This window comes from Carassius gibelio, chromosome A1 (genome assembly GCF_023724105.1).
Source record: "Carassius gibelio isolate Cgi1373 ecotype wild population from Czech Republic chromosome A1, carGib1.2-hapl.c, whole genome shotgun sequence".
Taxonomy (NCBI): Eukaryota; Metazoa; Chordata; class Actinopteri; order Cypriniformes; family Cyprinidae; genus Carassius; species Carassius gibelio.
The window spans coordinates 15232612-15251320 of NC_068371.1; the positions used below are offsets into that span (position 1 = coordinate 15232612).

General features: G+C 37.4%; 2 protein-coding genes across 4 annotated transcripts in view; both read left to right on the forward strand.

Moving 5' to 3' along the window:
- The window catches only part of LOC128014099 (neural cell adhesion molecule 2-like), a 376809-nt gene that overhangs the window by 120587 nt on the left and 237513 nt on the right, over positions 1 to 18709 (forward strand). The gene's annotated exons all lie outside the window — the stretch shown is intronic.
- LOC128014230 (uncharacterized) lies at positions 7693 to 11591 on the forward strand. Its single transcript, XM_052597664.1, has 2 exons — positions 7693 to 8184; positions 8394 to 11591. The coding sequence occupies exon 2, from the start codon at positions 8789 to 8791 to the stop codon at positions 10160 to 10162; it is 1374 nt and encodes a 457-aa protein (XP_052453624.1). The 5' UTR covers positions 7693 to 8184; positions 8394 to 8788; the 3' UTR covers positions 10163 to 11591.

The following is an 18709-nucleotide window of genomic DNA, read 5'->3' on the forward strand; positions in this document are numbered from 1 at the left end:
ACAACTCAACGTGGCCGGAGAAGGTGTGTGAAACTCGTTGTGAGTTATACTAAAGCAAAATCTTGAGTATTTATTGTCTGATAAACATTAAAAACTGTCTGCGGAGGTTGAGTCGTCCTGCATCCCCCGCTGGCTGCTCATTGGCTGCAGCATCTTTTTTCTAAGTTCTAAAAAAATACCGTAGACGGCAAGGCACACATTTAGATATTCATTTATCTAATTAATCTATAGCCTATGCACAAAGACAATATGATCTTTTTGTACCCTTTTTGTTTTAAAGCTTGATGAAGAGAGAGAGCGCAAGTTGCTGCAGCTGAGGAGGACAGTGATGCACGCGCACAGGAGTGATTGACAGTTCGCGACACTGTGTACAAAAAATACCCCGCTACACAATTATTTCGTTATTTTCGTTTAAGCTTATTAACGTTAGCGTTACAGAAAGGTCTGATTTACGCACTGTTACAACAGTCGTTTTTTTTTTTTTTTTTTTTTTTTAAACAATGACATTTGAGTTCATGATTTTAATGTTGCTGTTTCTTGTGGCAGACTGAATGAAGAGTAATGTTTCTTGTGGCAGACTGAAGAGTAATCCGGCAGAGTTTTATACTGAAACTTTCCGTCTAAAAGTCCTTCCTTGGTCTTATCCATATTTCTTTGCACGTTGAACACACATAGGCCACAACTGGAAATAAAAAAAACTGCAACCGCGTTAATTGCGTTATTTTTTTTTAACGCGTTAAATATTTCAAATTAATCGAATGCGTTAACGCGCTAATTTTGACAGCACTAATATATATATATATATATATATATATATATATATATATATATATATATATATATATATATATATAATATCATGATATTGACGAAAAACCAGTCATAGTTCAAAATTGTTCACAATCGAATCAAACAAAGATATAGTTTTGCCTGCATGCTTACTTGTGAATGTCAAATAAATACCCAATGTTGTATGGTAAAGAAGCTAGGAGCCGACGCCGTATAAATAGTTGGAACATTTTTTCATCGACTCAAAACAAACAGCTATTTTAGCCAACTACGAATGTACAGATATAGCAGTAGTTTGCTCATCTCCAAAAATGTAACGTACTAGCAAGCTATCGTCCCTGCTGTGCTAATAACCAGCTAAAGAAGTTGCCCTGTTAGGGTAACAGTTACCACTGACTTACGTCAAACAAATATTATAATATTTCGATTTACATCAGTTCCGCTTGTGTTGTTTCAAAACACGCTCTGAGCGCGTGAGTTCTTTGGCCAATCAGATCTCCGATCTGTTTCAACGTGCATTGGCCAGCAACGGCAAAACGTCAGTCGACCAAAAACATTTTTATGCAAGATTCGGAAGGATGTAACGACACGCATTTTAATAATGTAGTGGAGTAGAAAGTACAGATAATTGCTGAAAAATCTACTTGAGTAAAAGTATAAGTATGCATTATTTTTTTTTACTTAAGTAAAGTATAGATACGTAAAAATTTACTTAAGTACAGTAACGAAGTACAAATACTTTGTTACATTCCACCACTGAGTGTTTGGTACACATATGCTCATATCGGAAGTTCCTCAGCTCTACATTCTGAGTTGGAACAGTTTTTTTCCTCAGTTCAATTACTGTTGGAGAAACTGGAGCACTGAATGAGCTCATTCATCATAGGGTCACATACTGTACACGGTATATTGGCTCATTTCTTCTGGCTCATATTGAGTCAGAGTGACTGTCAGACATCCGAAAGTGAGTTTTGATTGAGTAACTTGTAGATCTGTTCTGCTCGAGCCACAAAGTGTTTCAGAAGGTTCAAGTCTTATTCGGTGAACAGGTCCAGCTGTTTTATCAAAAGGAACTGGTTCAAAGGAATGATTTGTTTGCGAACCAGACATCACTTCTGGACTGAGGCTATGGATTATTATGGACTTATTACATAAGTAATAATGAGGTAAATGATATTCAGTTTCTTGAACAGACAGATCATTTCACTTTATAAGAATTCAGTATATCCGAAGGAGATTGATGTTGTATTGCTTTTTTGACTCACAAAGTGCCGGTAGCCATTGATATGCATTTTATGAATCAACAAGGACCATTTCAGCTAAAATCTTCTTCACTGTTCTACAGAAGAAAAAAATCACGTTGGATGGCCTGAGGGGGAACAAATTAACAGCAACTTTTAATTTTTTAAACTATTATGGAATTCTCACTTTGATTCTGTTATTCTGTGTTCAACAGAAGCAAGAAAGCATGCTGGTGAGAAAATGATGACAGATTTGACATTTTTACTTGAAATATGTCTTTAAGCTTGATTGCTTTCAAAAAAGTTGTCCCTTGATTGCTGTGTAAATAAGTCGTTTTATAGGCGGCGGCTGAAATAAATTACATTGTTGGGGTGTTTATTACACTGCGTGACAGTTTGATGTGGATGAGAAGCAGATGAAACGTGAGTAGTGTTGTGTACGAGAACGTGATCGCCAAATTACAATTATACCACCGCTGTATCTGAGAAAAATACAAGCTTGTTTCTGCATCCGTACTGCTGAAAATGAGATCTCAGAGGACCAGATGATGTACGGCTTGAAAATGTAACTGATTAATGAATCTGAGGACAACGTATGAGAAATCATGTCTGTGTTAATGAACAAATACAATTACTCCTTAGAGAGATGACACACAGGATGAGTCTGGAATAGTGTATTAACACACTGATGCTATTACATGCAGAGTATGCATACTGTGAAGTATCTGCACATGATCTGTTACAACAGATAAAATCTGTAGTTTACAACAGAGCAAACACTGCATGTATTCAACACAATACAATGTGCTCGATTTGATTTTAACGTTCCTGTTTGTTGAATAAACTGATGGTAATTAGATCTATTTCCTGAAAAAAAAAAAAAAAAAGTATATCATGGTTTTCTCAGAAATATAACCGGTTTTCAACATGCTAATTATCAGAAATGTTTCTTGGGCAGAAAATCATGTGACACTGAAGACTGGAGTAATGATGCTGAAAATTGAGCTTTAATCACAGGAATGAATTAGATATATTTTTCGCATAGAAAACAGTTATTTTTAAATGTTATAATATTTCACACCGTTCCTGTTTTTACTGTAGGTTTCTGATAAAATAAATGCAGCCTTGGTGAGCAGAAATATAGAAGCCCTTTTAACCATAACAAATAAATAATTGTGACTTTTTATCTCAAAATACAGACTTTTCTTATTTTGAGAAAATCAATCAGAATTATGAGATATATATTTGCAATTACCTTTTTTATTCAGTGTTGGAAAAGGGTTTCCTCAGTATAAGACACTTCTAAAAAATAAAAATAAAACACTTTCAGAAATTGATGGTAAAGTTGACACACTATCAAAAAAGCAAATCACATTGCATGCTCTATAAAGTACACAAGTTTTCTATTCCAAACACAGCCACGTTGTTGTCACACGCATTGTTAGCAGTGAAATGCATGTGATGTGACATCCAGATAAAGTCACATGAATCAATATGTCTCAGTTGTGTGTGATATGATGTGATTAGCAGTGCTCTAAACCCACCCGATTATACGCTGAGCCTCAGGCTAGTTACTTTAGATAACAGATTTACACATACTTACAGCATTCTGTCATCTACTATTCTCCTGTTTTATAATCCTCTCATCTCAAGCACTCAAATGCAGTACAAAAGCCTTTTTTTTACTGCTGATCTGCAACACTAGATACTTTCAAAGTCAACTAGTTAAGTAGTCGGTCTCAAGGAAACCGCATGTGTAGCCCTTCACTGACAGATACTCTAAATCTCTATACACTTTTATTGCACTAAACTATCATAGTTCTCATTGAATAATAAAATGGACAGCAGAGCTCGAAGCAGATGATTTAAAGTCTGACAGTAATTGGGTTGAGATGTATTATTGATGTGGATGGATGTGTTACAGAAGCCGGAGTGCTAACAAAGAATGGATTTAGGGATGCAAGTTCTCTATAATAAACACTAGGGATGAACCAAAATTTGTGGATGCTAAAGATTATAGAACAATATGGTACAAGACGAAAATATACGGTGCTCCGTCTTACCCATAAGTTTAGCATGCAGGTTTCACTTTTCCTCTAGTTGTAACTGCGTGGTGTGATGCTCCACTCAGTATTTCGCTCTATGAATGTGCATTCTGTTGAGTTGCTCACGACCAATGCGAACACTCCACTCCTGTAACTGCTCATGCTCATTAGAATAGCTAAGTTTGCATAAATAGCTTGCCAACAGGAGATTTCTATGTAGTATACATAACTGTACTGGGCTAAATCTGTTATGCTCTGCTCACATGCTCTGATAATAATAGCTTTACATTATTTGGATTATAAAAAAAATAAAAGTCTGTAAAGTCTGATTATGTTGCATAGAACTGAATAAAAATTGTATGTTGATATTTAATATTAATATATATTTTTTTTTTTAAGTGTGTTTATTTTATTGGCTAGTATTTTTAAATGCAGCATAATAAAAATTAAGTTAAATTAAAAAGTCTTATAAAATTACATTACATTCTTTAATAAATTATTAAAAAATATTAAAAAGCATTTTGGTTTTGGGTTTTCGCCCTCTATGAATGTGCATTCTGTTGAGTTGCTCACGACCAATGCGAACACTCCACTCCTGTAACTGCTCATGCTCATTAGAATAGCTAAGTTTGCATAAATAGCTTGCCAACAGGAGATTTCTATGTAGTATACATAACTGTACTGGGCTAAATCTGTTATGCTCTGCTCACATGCTCTGATAATAATAGCTTTACATTATTTGGATTATAAAAAAAATAAAAGTCTGTAAAGTCTGATTATGTTGCATAGAACTGAATAAAAATTGTATGTTGATATTTAATATTAATATATATATTTTTTTTTAAGTGTGTTTATTTTATTGGCTAGTATTTTTAAATGCAGCATAATAAAAATTAAGTTAAATTAAAAAGTCTTATAAAATTACATTACATTCTTTAATAAATTATTAAAAAATATTAAAAAGCATTTTGGTTTTGGGTTTTCGCCCAAAGTACATCCACAATATTTGGTTTCAGTTGTTCCCAGAATTTTAATTTCGGTGCATCCCTAATAAATGCACTACTTACGAGACTAACTAGCATGCTAACAGTCTGTCAGTATACCAAATCTCTGTCTTTTACATTCATCCACTTTCAATCACCGTTTTTTTTTCTTTTTTGTTTTCAAATCATTTACTTTTACTACTTGTGAGAAAACCTTTATAAATAAATATACAAATATTAAAGCTACAAAGATTAAGGTTTATTTTTAAGGTGCATTTACTAACCCAGTTAGCAAAAATATGGTTTAAGAATGTTTTGCTAACATTCCTATTAGGCTAAAACCTTATTCAAATAAAACTTTTTTTTTTTCTTTTTCCTTAAATGTAAAAAAAAAAAAAAATGTCCTTGTTATGCAAATATTAATGAAAGAGTTTATTATTTTCCAAACGTTATAGGAATGCTACTTTTAGTAAGTGGTGGATTAAGTACACAAATTAAGTACTTTAGTAAAAGCTACAGCTACAAACACTTGAAAATTGTACTTACAGTAAATACAATAATGAAGGAAAAATACTTTGTTACTAGGGGTGTGTCAGGATTGGACTGTCTTTGTGTTTTGCTCTTGCACTCCCCGTGACCCAGTTTCTCCCTCATGTGGCCTTATTTGGTCATTCCCGTTCCTGTCCTTGTGTCTTAATTAGTCATTCTGTTCACCTGTTTTCCTCCCAACTGCCTCGTTATGTCATGTATTTAGTTCCATTCTGTGCGCTCCTCCTTTGTTGGGTCTGTTGTGTAAAGTGTGGAATTACCTTGTGTTTTGGATTTAATAAATGACAGTTTTGTTTATCCATGGCTCCTTCGTTCCTTCCGGCAGCATATCGTGACAGGGTTTGCCCGAAACTGAATTCCTTACTCAGAAAGACACAGATAATGGCTTTCAAAACAAATAACAGATAATGAATAATTCTGCCCGAATATTCAGCTGAGGCTGCAGCACATTAGATTCATCAGTGAACCGGGGACATTCACGCAATGATGAGTGTGTGAAATGAATGAATGTAAACTTTACGAATTAAAAGCGTTCAAATCAAACACAGTTTGCTGTTGCCTCTGTGTGCAGTTCTCATAAATCAGAGCTTGGCTAAAGTAATATTAGGCCTACCTAAAATAATACATCATACAAGTTCTACTATCTGTGTATATTTAAAAGACAATGATTTAATCCTTATAGGCTACGATATGATACGATACATGAATTAATGGAATAAGCACAGCGTGATTACCAATCAAACAGCTGTATTGCCGTCTTTGTCTCTTAAACCAAACCAGCTCTCTGTCAAGCTGATTTTTTTTTTTTTTTTTTTTTTTACTAGGACCACATGTTTACTTCTTTATCTTTTGCTGGTTTGCGTGACACATGCACATTTGTTTAGTGAAGTAAAAAAAAAAAAAAAACTACAGTGTATGCATAATGAAAATGTGTGCCTTCAATTCATTCAGTTATGTTCAAAAATCACTATCATGAAATCTCTCTAATTGTATGAGTATATATATATATATATATATATATATATATATATATATATATATATATATATATATATATATATATATATATATATTCAACACTGAATAGGGAAGTCGAGACTAATATTTTTCCATACTCTGTTCTCTTTTTTTTCATTGCCTACTTTTCCAGACCTGCAAATTACTTAAGTGTAATGCTTTTAAAACTGTGCAGGAACTGGTGAGTCAAAGGAAATCATTGACAAGTGTGTGAAGTAAATGAGTTTAAAATAATAAAATAAATGCAAATGAAATAGGCCTAGCTGTGTTTCAGTTGCCTTTCATATTACTTAATATTACTTAAATAAATTTCCATATTTCTTAGTTGCGTCGGAACCTTTACTGTTTTAATAAAAAAAATATACAAATAATTTTGTGATTGTCATAGATACAAATACGGACTTCACTGCACACCCATATTTATTACTGTCCAATTAGATTTAAACTAACATTCTAACTAAATTTTTGAAAATGTTGAATTTGAAGACAAGATAACTTTGAATGATTGTTCTATTAACATTACTGGAAGAATGTTTGCTTATACTGTAACTTCAGGACAATCTTGCCAGAATGTTAGCCAAAGACTGCAGCCTTTTTTTTCTTCTCTAAAATAACAGTAGAATAGAAAAAGGAAGTCATGTGGGAAAAGAACAAGACTGGGAAAAGAGCTCAACTCACTGATCAATAACAGAGAACTGGATTGCTCATAATGTCATAGAAAGTGAAGCCAATGAACTGCCATATTGGCATTCCCTAGTATGCCCATACATTTTATGAAATTCATAGGACATATACAATTTTAATGTCAAATAATTTCCCTGCTAATTAAAAAGTTGTGTTCCTTACAGTAGTAAACATCAGCAGTCGGATGAGAAGTTTTCAATTTATCGCTTATCCTGCACGAAAATACAATTAACATTGTGAATAACATCTGAAGTAACAATTCATTTAAATACATTTACATACACATATCATAAACATGAAAATTAATAAAGTCCTCCTGATAAAAATCGATGAAAAATATCCATATTAAAACTTTCTAAACTTGCTATCTTAGGTGTGTATGTAACAGGTAAAATAAAATTGTAATGTATTTTGCCAAAATGTTTGTTCATGTTGTAAAATAATTCTGAGATTAATTGAATATAATGTGTTAAGTACATCTGAAAGAAAAGGATATGGGGACACCTACAGGCGAGTATGATAACAATTGAGTTAAGTCGGCCATATTCTCTTCAGTTTTATGAAGCTGTTGAGGAGAATGGTAGGTGGAAAATCTCTCTCCGGTCGAACAGAAATAAAATGTTGTCAGGCATGATTTTATTTATCCTTAAGGTCAAAATGTGTACTAAAAGTGTTTTATTTCATGTTTGAGTCATAAGAGACATAGAGTTGATGAATAATTGCAGTTATATGAAACTCAATGTCGAGCACGTTAGGAGCACATGGTATTTCTATCTTTTGTATTTTCACGTTATTTTTACACTTATTTATTTTTGACAGTTACGTGACCGGATGAGCTGTACTTAATCTGTTTGGTGTCATTTCACATATTCTCAGGTATGATGTACTAATGTTTGTATGATGCTATGTTTTCTGTGTTTGGAAAAAAAAAGAATGAGCTCTTAATTACAAAGATATTGATTTATTGTCTGTTGAATTGATAAATCAGTTTTATGAAGCTGTTGAGGAGAATGTTACGTGACCGGATGAGCTGTACTTAATCTGTTTGGTGTCATTTCACATATTCTCAGATATTTTCGACTCAGTAAACGTGCGATTGATGAGCTCAGCCTTGGTCTCTGTGTGGTCCTTTCCGGGAGGGTCGAGAGAACGAACCAGTAGAGAGGGGTTACAATGGTGCCGTGATTCCCGTTTGTGATCAATTCAGAGCCGATCTCCGGGGGGACGACGACAACAAGGCCTACAGCAGAGAACAGTGAGGACGTCGCACGTGTCATCCGTTCAAGTGGACTGTGATTGCCAGATTCTACGGTTAAAGAATTTTTTTTTTTCTCTTTTCTTCTCTGACGAACTTTTAAAAGGGAAAAATACATTTCGTTGGACTGCAGATAAGTAAAGTGATTTAAACAACAGTTTTATTTGATTAATCTGACTTTTGAGTTTAGCTTTAGAATATTTTGAATCTTTTGCATTTGAGAAAATGGCTGAGGGTGGTGCAGAAAATTCCTTTTTCGGGATTGGACGGGGTAAATATCGGATGCAGTTCTCTGACACCAAGCCAGGGTCAGGTGAATTCGGTTATAAGGCTCACATTCCTGATGGTACTAGGGGGAATTATGTAGCTCATGATGTAAACAAAACTTTCCCTATTACTTCTACCCCAAAGCCATGCAATGTAGAGGGTTCTAGCGATCGAGACGTCAGCGATTTCGGGGCTATAGTTAAAGAATTGGGCAGACAAATTGGTGACTCAGTAACGGCCAACATTTTGTCAGGGGGTGAATTTCCCAGAACTACTAATGGTAATAACACAGGCTCTCAATGTGCTAATCTTGATTTGTCACAGTTGAATGTCATTCTGAAATCAGATGAAAGAGACCCCCCAGTGTTTAGAGGGGATGGGTTAGGCAGATGTGACATTCAAGAATGGATTGATATGATGCAAGTTTACCTGCAAAAGAGAAATGTCAGGATTACTGAACAGGCTAATGAGATTGTTGGTCATCTAATGGGCAGGGCCAAAGACATTGTGAAAGTAGCCCTACGCAGCAACCCTGCTCTTGACTGCACGAATCACCCTGAGATTATTTACAGTATACTAAAGCAACACTTTAGTGACGTGTCTTACTCAAGCATGCCACTCGCAGACTTTTACAGTACATTGCCTAAACACGGTGAAAATCCCTTTGACTACTGGCTTCGTCTTAATAAGGCAGCAGATATAGCCGACGAGTGTCTCAGGGGACAGGGTAGAAGAATGGACAACTTAAATTCTGAAGTTGCAATGATGTTTGTGAGGAATTGCCCACACCCTGATTTAGCACGCACTTTTAAAGTAAGGCCGCTAGAATGCTGGACCGCGAAAGACGTTCAGGAGCTTTTGGACAGTTTCCAACGTGAGCTTAAACTAAGACCGAACCCTAACACCTACCCAGTCTGCCATAATGCACAAACGTCCATACAAAATTGTGGAAATTCTAACGTTGTTTCTGAGTCTGCATTAGTGTGTCTGAAGCAGGGGACAAACGGGCCTGGTGAATCTAAGCAGGATGCGAAGGATCAGTCTGGATTGGATCGAATGGCTGACATGCTCGCTCAGTTGATCGAAGTCTTGAAGACAAAGGAGAAGAGTAAACCTGAGTATGAGTCTTCTGGGAGACTGCACAGAAGGAACGTTGCGGGACCGAGGAACTGTAAGATTTGTGGCGACACAACGCACACTACAATCGACCACTGCAGATCTGATCATTTATGTTTTAGATGTCATGGCTCTGGTCACTCAAAACGTGACTGCACAGCAAAATTTCCAAATTCAGCTTCTACACTAACATCACCTAATGGTCAGGGAAACTGACACGCCCACATTCGGAGAGGGGGGGTGTGGGTGACCTTGAAAATTCCCTCAAAGCAGATACAGACTTCGAAGCTTTGTTTAGCTCCTTTAAGAATATATGTCCTGATTCCCAGAAAGTCGTCTTTCAAAACATACAACGCGTTGAATGCTCAGATACACTCTTTTACACACCTGTTCGTATTAATGATTCACTCACCGTGAGTGCAATGTTGGATACCGGCTCTATGGCCTGTACATTAAATGATTCAATTGTCAGTACACTGAGAGAACACGGTGTTTTGGATAATGTAGATGAAGAAGATACCAACATCGTTTTAGTTGGATGCGGCGGCAAACGAGTATTTCCAAAGTGCACGCTTGAGCTTAAGCTGGACGTTTACGGTTGTGACCTTATTGTCCCATGTCTCGTTGTTCCAGGCCAAGGAGATGATCTCATTTTGGGGACTAACGTCATTAAACATCTTGTCCACAGGCTGAAAGATTCTGACAGATATTGGGAACTGATATCTACGCCCAGTGAAACTAATCTGGAAAGTGACGAGTTCTTGTCTATGATGGCTGGTGTATATCGATGGAAAGGTGGAACAATTCCCGATGTTGTTGGTACTGTTAAACTACAACATGCAGTTACACTTTTGCCTGGACAAGAGCATCTTGTCTGGGGTAAACTCCCCATTAAGTCATGTAGCCAACCGGGCAGTACTGTTATGGTGGAACCATCTAGACTTCGTTCTGCCTCCAGGAATGTTCTAGTGTGTCGTATTGTCACTCCACTTTGGGGCGATGGATGGATTCCCCTTAAACTGATCAACCCTAGTGATAGGCCAGTAACCGTGAGGCGAAACGCCAAAGTGGCTGACGTTTACCCCTGTATTGCATTAGAGGATGTGTGCGAAACTAACCCTGAGCTTCCACTTCGTTCAAGCGTTCAGCAGTCAGCTGCTGAGTTGGATAAGTCTGATACACTGACCGACAGGCTGCGAAAGTGTGGATTGGAGACTCTTGATCTGGAAAATTGTGAAGTTTCTAAATTCTGGAAGGTGAAACTATGTGACTTAGTGCTCGAGTATGAATCTATCTTTTCCAGACATTCTCTTGATTGTGGTGAAGTCAAGGACTTTGTGCACAGAATCCGTCTGTTTGACGAAAGGCCCTTTCGCTTACCATACAGACGAGTTCCCCCTTCACAATACCAGAAGTTACGTGTCGCTTTGAATGAAATGGAGGAAAGGGGTATAATCCGTAAGTCAGTCAGTGAATTCGCATCACCTCTGGTTCTGTGCTGGAAAAAAGATGGCAATCTTCGTATATGCACTGATTTTCGCTGGCTTAATGCGCGAACAGTGAAAGATGCGCACCCCCTACCTCATCAGGAGGACTGTCTTGCAGCACTGGGTGGCAATTCGTTCTTTAGCACAATGGATTTGACCTCGGGATTCTATAACATCCCGTTACATGAGGATGTCAAAAAATATACAGCGTTCACAACACCAGTTGGACTGCATGAATACAATAGGCTCCCACAAGGCCTCTGTATCTCACCCGCAAGCTTCATGCGTATGATGACTAGGATCTTTGGTGAGCAGAATTTTCTGTCACTGTTGTGCTACCTGGATGATTTAATGGTCTTCGCACCTACTGAAGAAATTGCATTGCAGAGGCTTGAAACGTTCTGTGAAATTCCTCGGTCATCTGATTACAGAGGGAGGTGTATCTACGGACCCTGGAAAAGTTGAGGCAATTACTAAAATTACTTCTGCGGATTTGATGTGTCCAGATGGTGTCACTCCATCAGTTAAGAAAATTCAGTCTTTTCTTGGCCTCATTATGTGGTACCAGCGCTTCATCGAGAATTGTTCGTCCCTCGCACGACCACTTTTTGCTCTGACTAGCGGAGTTAAGAAAGCTAGAGGTGTTGGGCGTGGAGGAGCTCCTGCGTCCAGAAAACTCACTCCCGATGACTGGTCTCCAGCTTGTGAGGCGGCTCTGTTGGCTTTAAAGGAAGCCCTTCTGTCCAATGTTGTCCTTGCACATCCTGACTTTTCCAGACCTTTTATTCTTGCTACTGACGCTTCGTCTGAGGGATTGGGCGCCGTGCTTTCGCAACTGAGTCCTGGAGAAAGCAGGTCGCGACCCATTGCATTTGCGAGTAAGTCACTTTCTAGGGCGCAATCCAGATATCCAGCACACCGCCTTGAGTTTCTTGCTCTCAAATGGGCCGTATGTGATAAATTTAGCCACTGGCTAAAAGGACATCAGTTCACAGCCTGGACAGATAACAATCCCCTGACACATATCTTGACCAAACCTAGGCTCGACGCCTGCGAACAAAGATGGGTGGCTAAACTCGCTGCCTTCGAGTTTGACATCAAATATGTTCCTGGGCCGAAGAACTCCATAGCTGACGCCTTGAGTAGGCAGCCTTTTGCAGACCGTCATGTTAGTCACCGCATAGTAAGGGAACCTTATGATAAGTTGGTAGCGGAGTCAGTAAATCATTCCTTTGCTGCTGTCCAGGATGTTTTCCGGTTGTCCAATGCCAGTCAGCAAGTGATTGACAGTGCAGAGGACCCAGCAGATGCCTGTGAGCAGTCAGGAGTCAATACAGATGATGATGTGCCCGGGAGTTTTTCGAGTGCTGAAGTGTCAGCTGTCTTTTCTAATCACCTTTCTTGGGATGAAAGCACACGAACACGGGCCACTTCTCTTGCTGGACTTGTCCAACAGATCGCGGATGTTGGGTTTGATGCCCTTCCCTCTTATTCACGCCAAGAGCTGAGAGACAAACAGATCGAGGATGAACATTTGCAGAAAGTGATATACTATGTTGACCGAAAACGTAGGCCTTCGAGACGTGAGCGCATGAGGGACCCTACTGCTGTGCGTAAGCTTATGAAACAGTGGGAGAAGCTATTATTAAACGATGGTGTCTTGTATCGTGTTTCAAAAGATCCCATAACGCGTCACAAACGTTTTCAGTACGTGGTACCTTCTTCCCTGACTGCTGAAGTTCTCAGAGGATGTCACGACGAGGCTGGACACCAAGGCCAGTATAGAACACTTGACTTGTCTCGTCGACGCTTTTATTGGACAGACATGGAACGTGATGTTCGTGAATATGTGAAAGTGTGTGGTCGTTGTGTGCTGGCAAAGACACCGGAGCCTGAGGGGCGAGCTCTATTGGAAAGTATCAGGACCTCTGCTCCTCTTGAGTTAGTCTGCATTGATTTCTGGACAGCGGAGGATTCTCAGAATAGGTCAGTTGATGTTTTAGTGGTCACTGACCATTTTACCAAACTGGCCCATGCTTTTCGCTGCCCAGACCAGTCAGCTAAGTCAGTAGCGAGGCAGCTCTGGGACAACTATTTCTGTTACTATGGTTTCCCAGAGCGCATTCATTCCGATCAGGGGGCAAATTTCTGTAGTGAGCTCATCAGGCATTTGCTTGAATTTTCTGGTGTTAGGAAGACGAGAACAACACCATATCATCCTATGGGCAACGGAATCACAGAAAGATTTAATCGAACACTGGGAAACATGATCAGAGCCCTTGAACCACGCCCAAAGCAAGATTGGCCTCGAATGCTACATACTTTAACATTTGTGTACAATTGCACTGTGCACGAGACTACAGGGTTTCCTCCCTTTTATCTAATGTTTGGCCGTACCCCTAGACTGCCAATTGATGTTGTTTTCAAGAGTGTACTGTGGGATGATTCGAACAACTCTCTTCCTAAGTATATAGAGTCTCTGAGTAGAGATTTGAGGGATGCTCTTGCTGTTGCAGAGGCTAACACATCTAAAGAACAGTCTCATCAAGCACACATGTACAATCGCAAAAATAAAGGTGTGCGAATTGAAGTTGGCGACAGGGTCCTATTAGCCAATAGGAGTGAACGCGGAAAGCACAAACTCTCAGACAAGTGGGAAAATGTAGTGTATACTGTGGTCGATTGTGATCCTAAGACTCACATTTTCAAGATTAAGCACCCTGTATCTGGTCAGCTAAAGGTGGTCCACAGAAATCTTCTTTTGTGTGTTAATTTCCTCCCTTTGAGTGACACTGTGGGTAAAGCTGATGATGAGAGTGTATTTTCTGTAGATGATGGTGCGTCTGATAATTGTTCTGTATCTTCTGATGATTCAATGCCTGATGGTCAAGGCCCAGTTGTGGCTGAGGGTGATCCTCAGATGATTGAGTTATGTGATGCTCATGATTCAAATGGGGTTGTTAATGTTCCATTGCAGAGTGTGGTCTCTGGAAATGATTCTCCGGACCGACAGGTCTTTCTGGGTAGTCCTGAAAAAAGGGATGTTTGTAATTCTGGCCCTGATGTTGAGGGTACGATTGATGGTACTGAGTTACCAGGTCAGAGATCAAAGTTTGGAAGACTGTTGAAACCAGTGAATCGCCTTATTTCTTCTATGAATCAACATACCTTGTTTCAGAACAGAAAGCAAACACTGAATAAATGGTCTATTTCGATTCTTAGTCTGAAGTAATGACGTGTTAAATTCAGTGTATTGTGGTAATCTTTGTGGGAATAGGAATTGCTAAAATGAAATGTAAGAGGCACTTCATTTGGGTCATGATCAAGGAAAAGTGATATGCGCAGCACTTCTTCCTGTCAGTTCTTTATATGAACAGTTGTTACTGATCAAAAGCAATAATGCTAAGTATGGCAATTCAAAGTTGTCTGAGTTTTCAGAAGAAAAGAAAAAACACTGGTTTCGTTTGTTTTGTTTTTGTTTACCACATTTTGGCAAATTCAGTGGGGGAGAATGTAACAGGTAAAATAAAATTGTAATGTATTTTGCCAAAATGTTTGTTCATGTTGTAAAATAATTCTGAGATTAATTGAATATAATGTGTTAAGTACATCTGAAAGAAAAGGATATGGGGACACCTACAGGCGAGTATGATAACAATTGAGTTAAGTCGGCCATATTCTCTTCAGTTTTATGAAGCTGTTGAGGAGAATGGTAGGTGGAAAATCTCTCTCCGGTCGAACAGAAATAAAATGTTGTCAGGCATGATTTTATTTATCCTTAAGGTCAAAATGTGTACTAAAAGTGTTTTATTTCATGTTTGAGTCATAAGAGACATAGAGTTGATGAATAATTGCAGTTATATGAAACTCAATGTCGAGCACGTTAGGAGCACATGGTATTTCTATCTTTTGTATTTTCACGTTATTTTTACACTTATTTATTTTTGACAGTTACGTGACCGGATGAGCTGTACTTAATCTGTTTGGTGTCATTTCACATATTCTCAGGTATGATGTACTAATGTTTGTATGATGCTATGTTTTCTGTGTTTGGAAAAAAAAGAATGAGCTCTTAATTACAAAGATATTGATTTATTGTCTGTTGAATTGATAAATCAGTTTTATGAAGCTGTTGAGGAGAATGTTACGTGACCGGATGAGCTGTACTTAATCTGTTTGGTGTCATTTCACATATTCTCAGATATTTTCGACTCAGTAAACGTGCGATTGATGAGCTCAGCCTTGGTCTCTGTGTGGTCCTTTCCGGGAGGGTCGAGAGAACGAACCAGTAGAGAGGGGTTACATGTACACGAGTCACGTTCAAGCGGATGATGTAGGCATAGCATATGGTCCGGTGACAATATGCTAGTCAAGCAAACACCAAGATTTTGTGTACATAAGCAAAGTAAGCTAATTTTTCTTTGTTAAACAACAACATTCCAACATTTTTCTTTACAAAATCCTCATTTTGTACATCTAGTTCTTGACCGGTGTTTTGTTTTGCTCTCCCCTCTCTGCATTAGACACTTCTCATTGGAACTTAGGCTATTCCTTCGTCCTACATATATATATATCACGAACCACACTGATTCGCTTCAGGAGGCCTTTATTCACCCCCCGGTGCCATGTGAGACACTTTTTATGACGGATAGATAAACTTTATCTGACTTCTTTTGGACTATTTAAAAATTACACCCATTCACTGCGATTTATAAAGCTTGGAAGAGCCAGGATAGGTTTCATTTAACTGTGATTGGATTTATCTGAAATAAGAAAGTCATATACACCTAGGATGGCTTGAGAGTGAGCAAATCATGGGGTAATTTTCTTTGTTGGGAGAACTATCCATTTAAGTATCTGAAAGATGAGCAGGTCCTAATGGATTTTCTCTGCTAATTTGAAAAATCTGCAGATCGGATGAAAGCATGTTAAACTGTGTTAAATTGAGCTCAGAGTACTTAAGCGCTTATATTGGATGCTGAAAACATAATCAAATAATCCAGAATATTAAATAAACAGTCACACAAGGGTGAGAGGTATGAAGACCATGAATGATGGATGTTGTAATTCTGCAGAAATGTAATGTGCTCGTCCCATAGCTACCTGAAGATGAACCATTTGTTAGAAGCAGTTTATTTAATAGATGAAGTGTTGTCATGGCAAGTTATAAATACACACATATATGTATGTGTGTGTGTGTGTGTGTGTGTGTGTTTGCATCTTTGAAATCTCATAATGCTTGTGTAATTCTCAATAGCCTAATTATCTGCATTCACTAATGGCCAGTTGCGGGTCTGAGTGTGAGAGCAGGATAATTCCCATTGGTTGGCATTTGTAGGCCATCGGTTTCACCCTGTGTTCACCAATAATTGGCACTGGTAGGATTTTACATGCTCATTTTTACACTTTTTTTTTTTTTTTTTGGGGAAAAGTATTATGGTTGTGCGCTAATTAGCTTCAACAGTTGCTTCGAGCACTAATTTTGTATTGATTGATAAGGTTTTATTAAATATTTTCATGTAAATGCCAGGGAATAAGTAGCACGGTTTCGCTGTGATGTGTGTGTGGGACACTGATCTATATATGACTGGATCGCTCATTGCATTCTAAACTGCCAACAGGCGGTGAAGCCACCGGAAGTGTTCGATCCGACATCTTACTAATCCCTACTGACAGTGAGCACCGATCACCTGATTTAAAGCAAATCAGTTAAAGTGGATTCGTTTTCATGTTATGTGTAAATTAATGTTTACTTCAGATGTTACCTGCATTGTTTACGGTCTTTTGGAGCAGGATAAGAGATATATTTAAACAGTTCCGGTGGGTGCTGCTCTGCTCTGCACTGCCGGAACAGTAAACAATCCAACACAAAATATAGCCTATTTCTTTATGAACATCATTATTCAGGAATTATTAAACATGAGCGTATTAGTATCAGAAAAGATTTGAAAATATTACAATGAATAATACAATAACCTCTATTAATATTGCTCTATAATCAAACGAAAAGCCTAACTTACCATCTTGGAAATAAAGCTTCATGTCTTTAAATCCATACTCTATATAGTCAGTTATTTCTCTGAATAAATTATGATGTGTATATTTTTACTGTCCTGATTGAGCAACATCTATTTCAGACTCTTCAAGATCGCACAAATATGTTTATTACCATTTCCCTGTAAATTGTTGTATGCTAAATTAATAATTATTTTAACCACCGTTTAAATCATAACCTGCTTCAAAATGAATGCTGGTAATTAAATCATTGTTAAAACATTTACACTAGCGCCGAATTACAAATAAAAACACTATATCAAAATTATATAAACAATGAATAACTGTACAAGGCAAATAAAGGTATACAAAGCATACATCTTTCTTCAGATTTCAGAATGAGCACTTTGTCTTTTGTTATATATGTTGAGGTCGTGTGCGTCTGATGTTTATCATGTTCATAATGTTCGCTACTGTAATGAACGTAGCTTTTTGACAAGTAGGGGAAATTGCTGACATTAAAACAAAAATTAACAGTTTACACGCCTAGGGTGTTTGCATTGTAATAATTTACAGAGATACTTCAGATTTAAAAACGTTGACTTATTAGGTGATGTTTTCTCATTAAAATCATACAATTTCCTATTAATTCAATAGAACATTTACGCACACTAGGGATTACCAATATGGCGGCGTGGCGGCTTCACTTTCATGACGTCATGAGCAATCCAGTTCTATATTATAGATCAATGGTGTGGGATGATTGTTGTGTGCTCAGAGCAGTAATTGTTGTGTTTGTGTTTGTTTATTCTTTTATTCCTAGTTTATTTTACTCAGTTTGTGGTAGAGAGGGTCAGCAAAAACATGTAAATTAACAATCTCCCATGTTTTGTGTTTGAATATAGAAGAGCTAAGCTCAGCTCAATAGTTTTAAAAATACTGTATTTTTCTCGTAACAAGCTTTTATTTTATTATGTTTAATAATAATAATAATAATATTAATGTTTAAATAAGTTTAAGGTACATAAACATATACTTTAACTAAAACTGAAATTAAAAATAATATATTCCATGTAGACTTTTAAAAATAATAATAAAAATGTGTATGTGCGAAATATTTCAATATTTTATTTTTATTATTATTATTATTTATTCTAATGGTTACGAATTATAGCTTAGGGGAAAAAAATCAGTATCTCAAAACATGTGAATATTCCATTTTGAGCTTGATTAGTTTGATTAATTTTCAGTATAAATACTGGGTGTCTCTTGGGCTAATTTA

What these genes read in the sequence shown, in the direction of transcription:
- LOC128014230 (XM_052597664.1), top strand. Translation starts at nt 8,789, where the DNA reads ATGGCTGAGGGTGGTGCAGAAAATTCCTTTTTCGGGATTGGACGGGGT.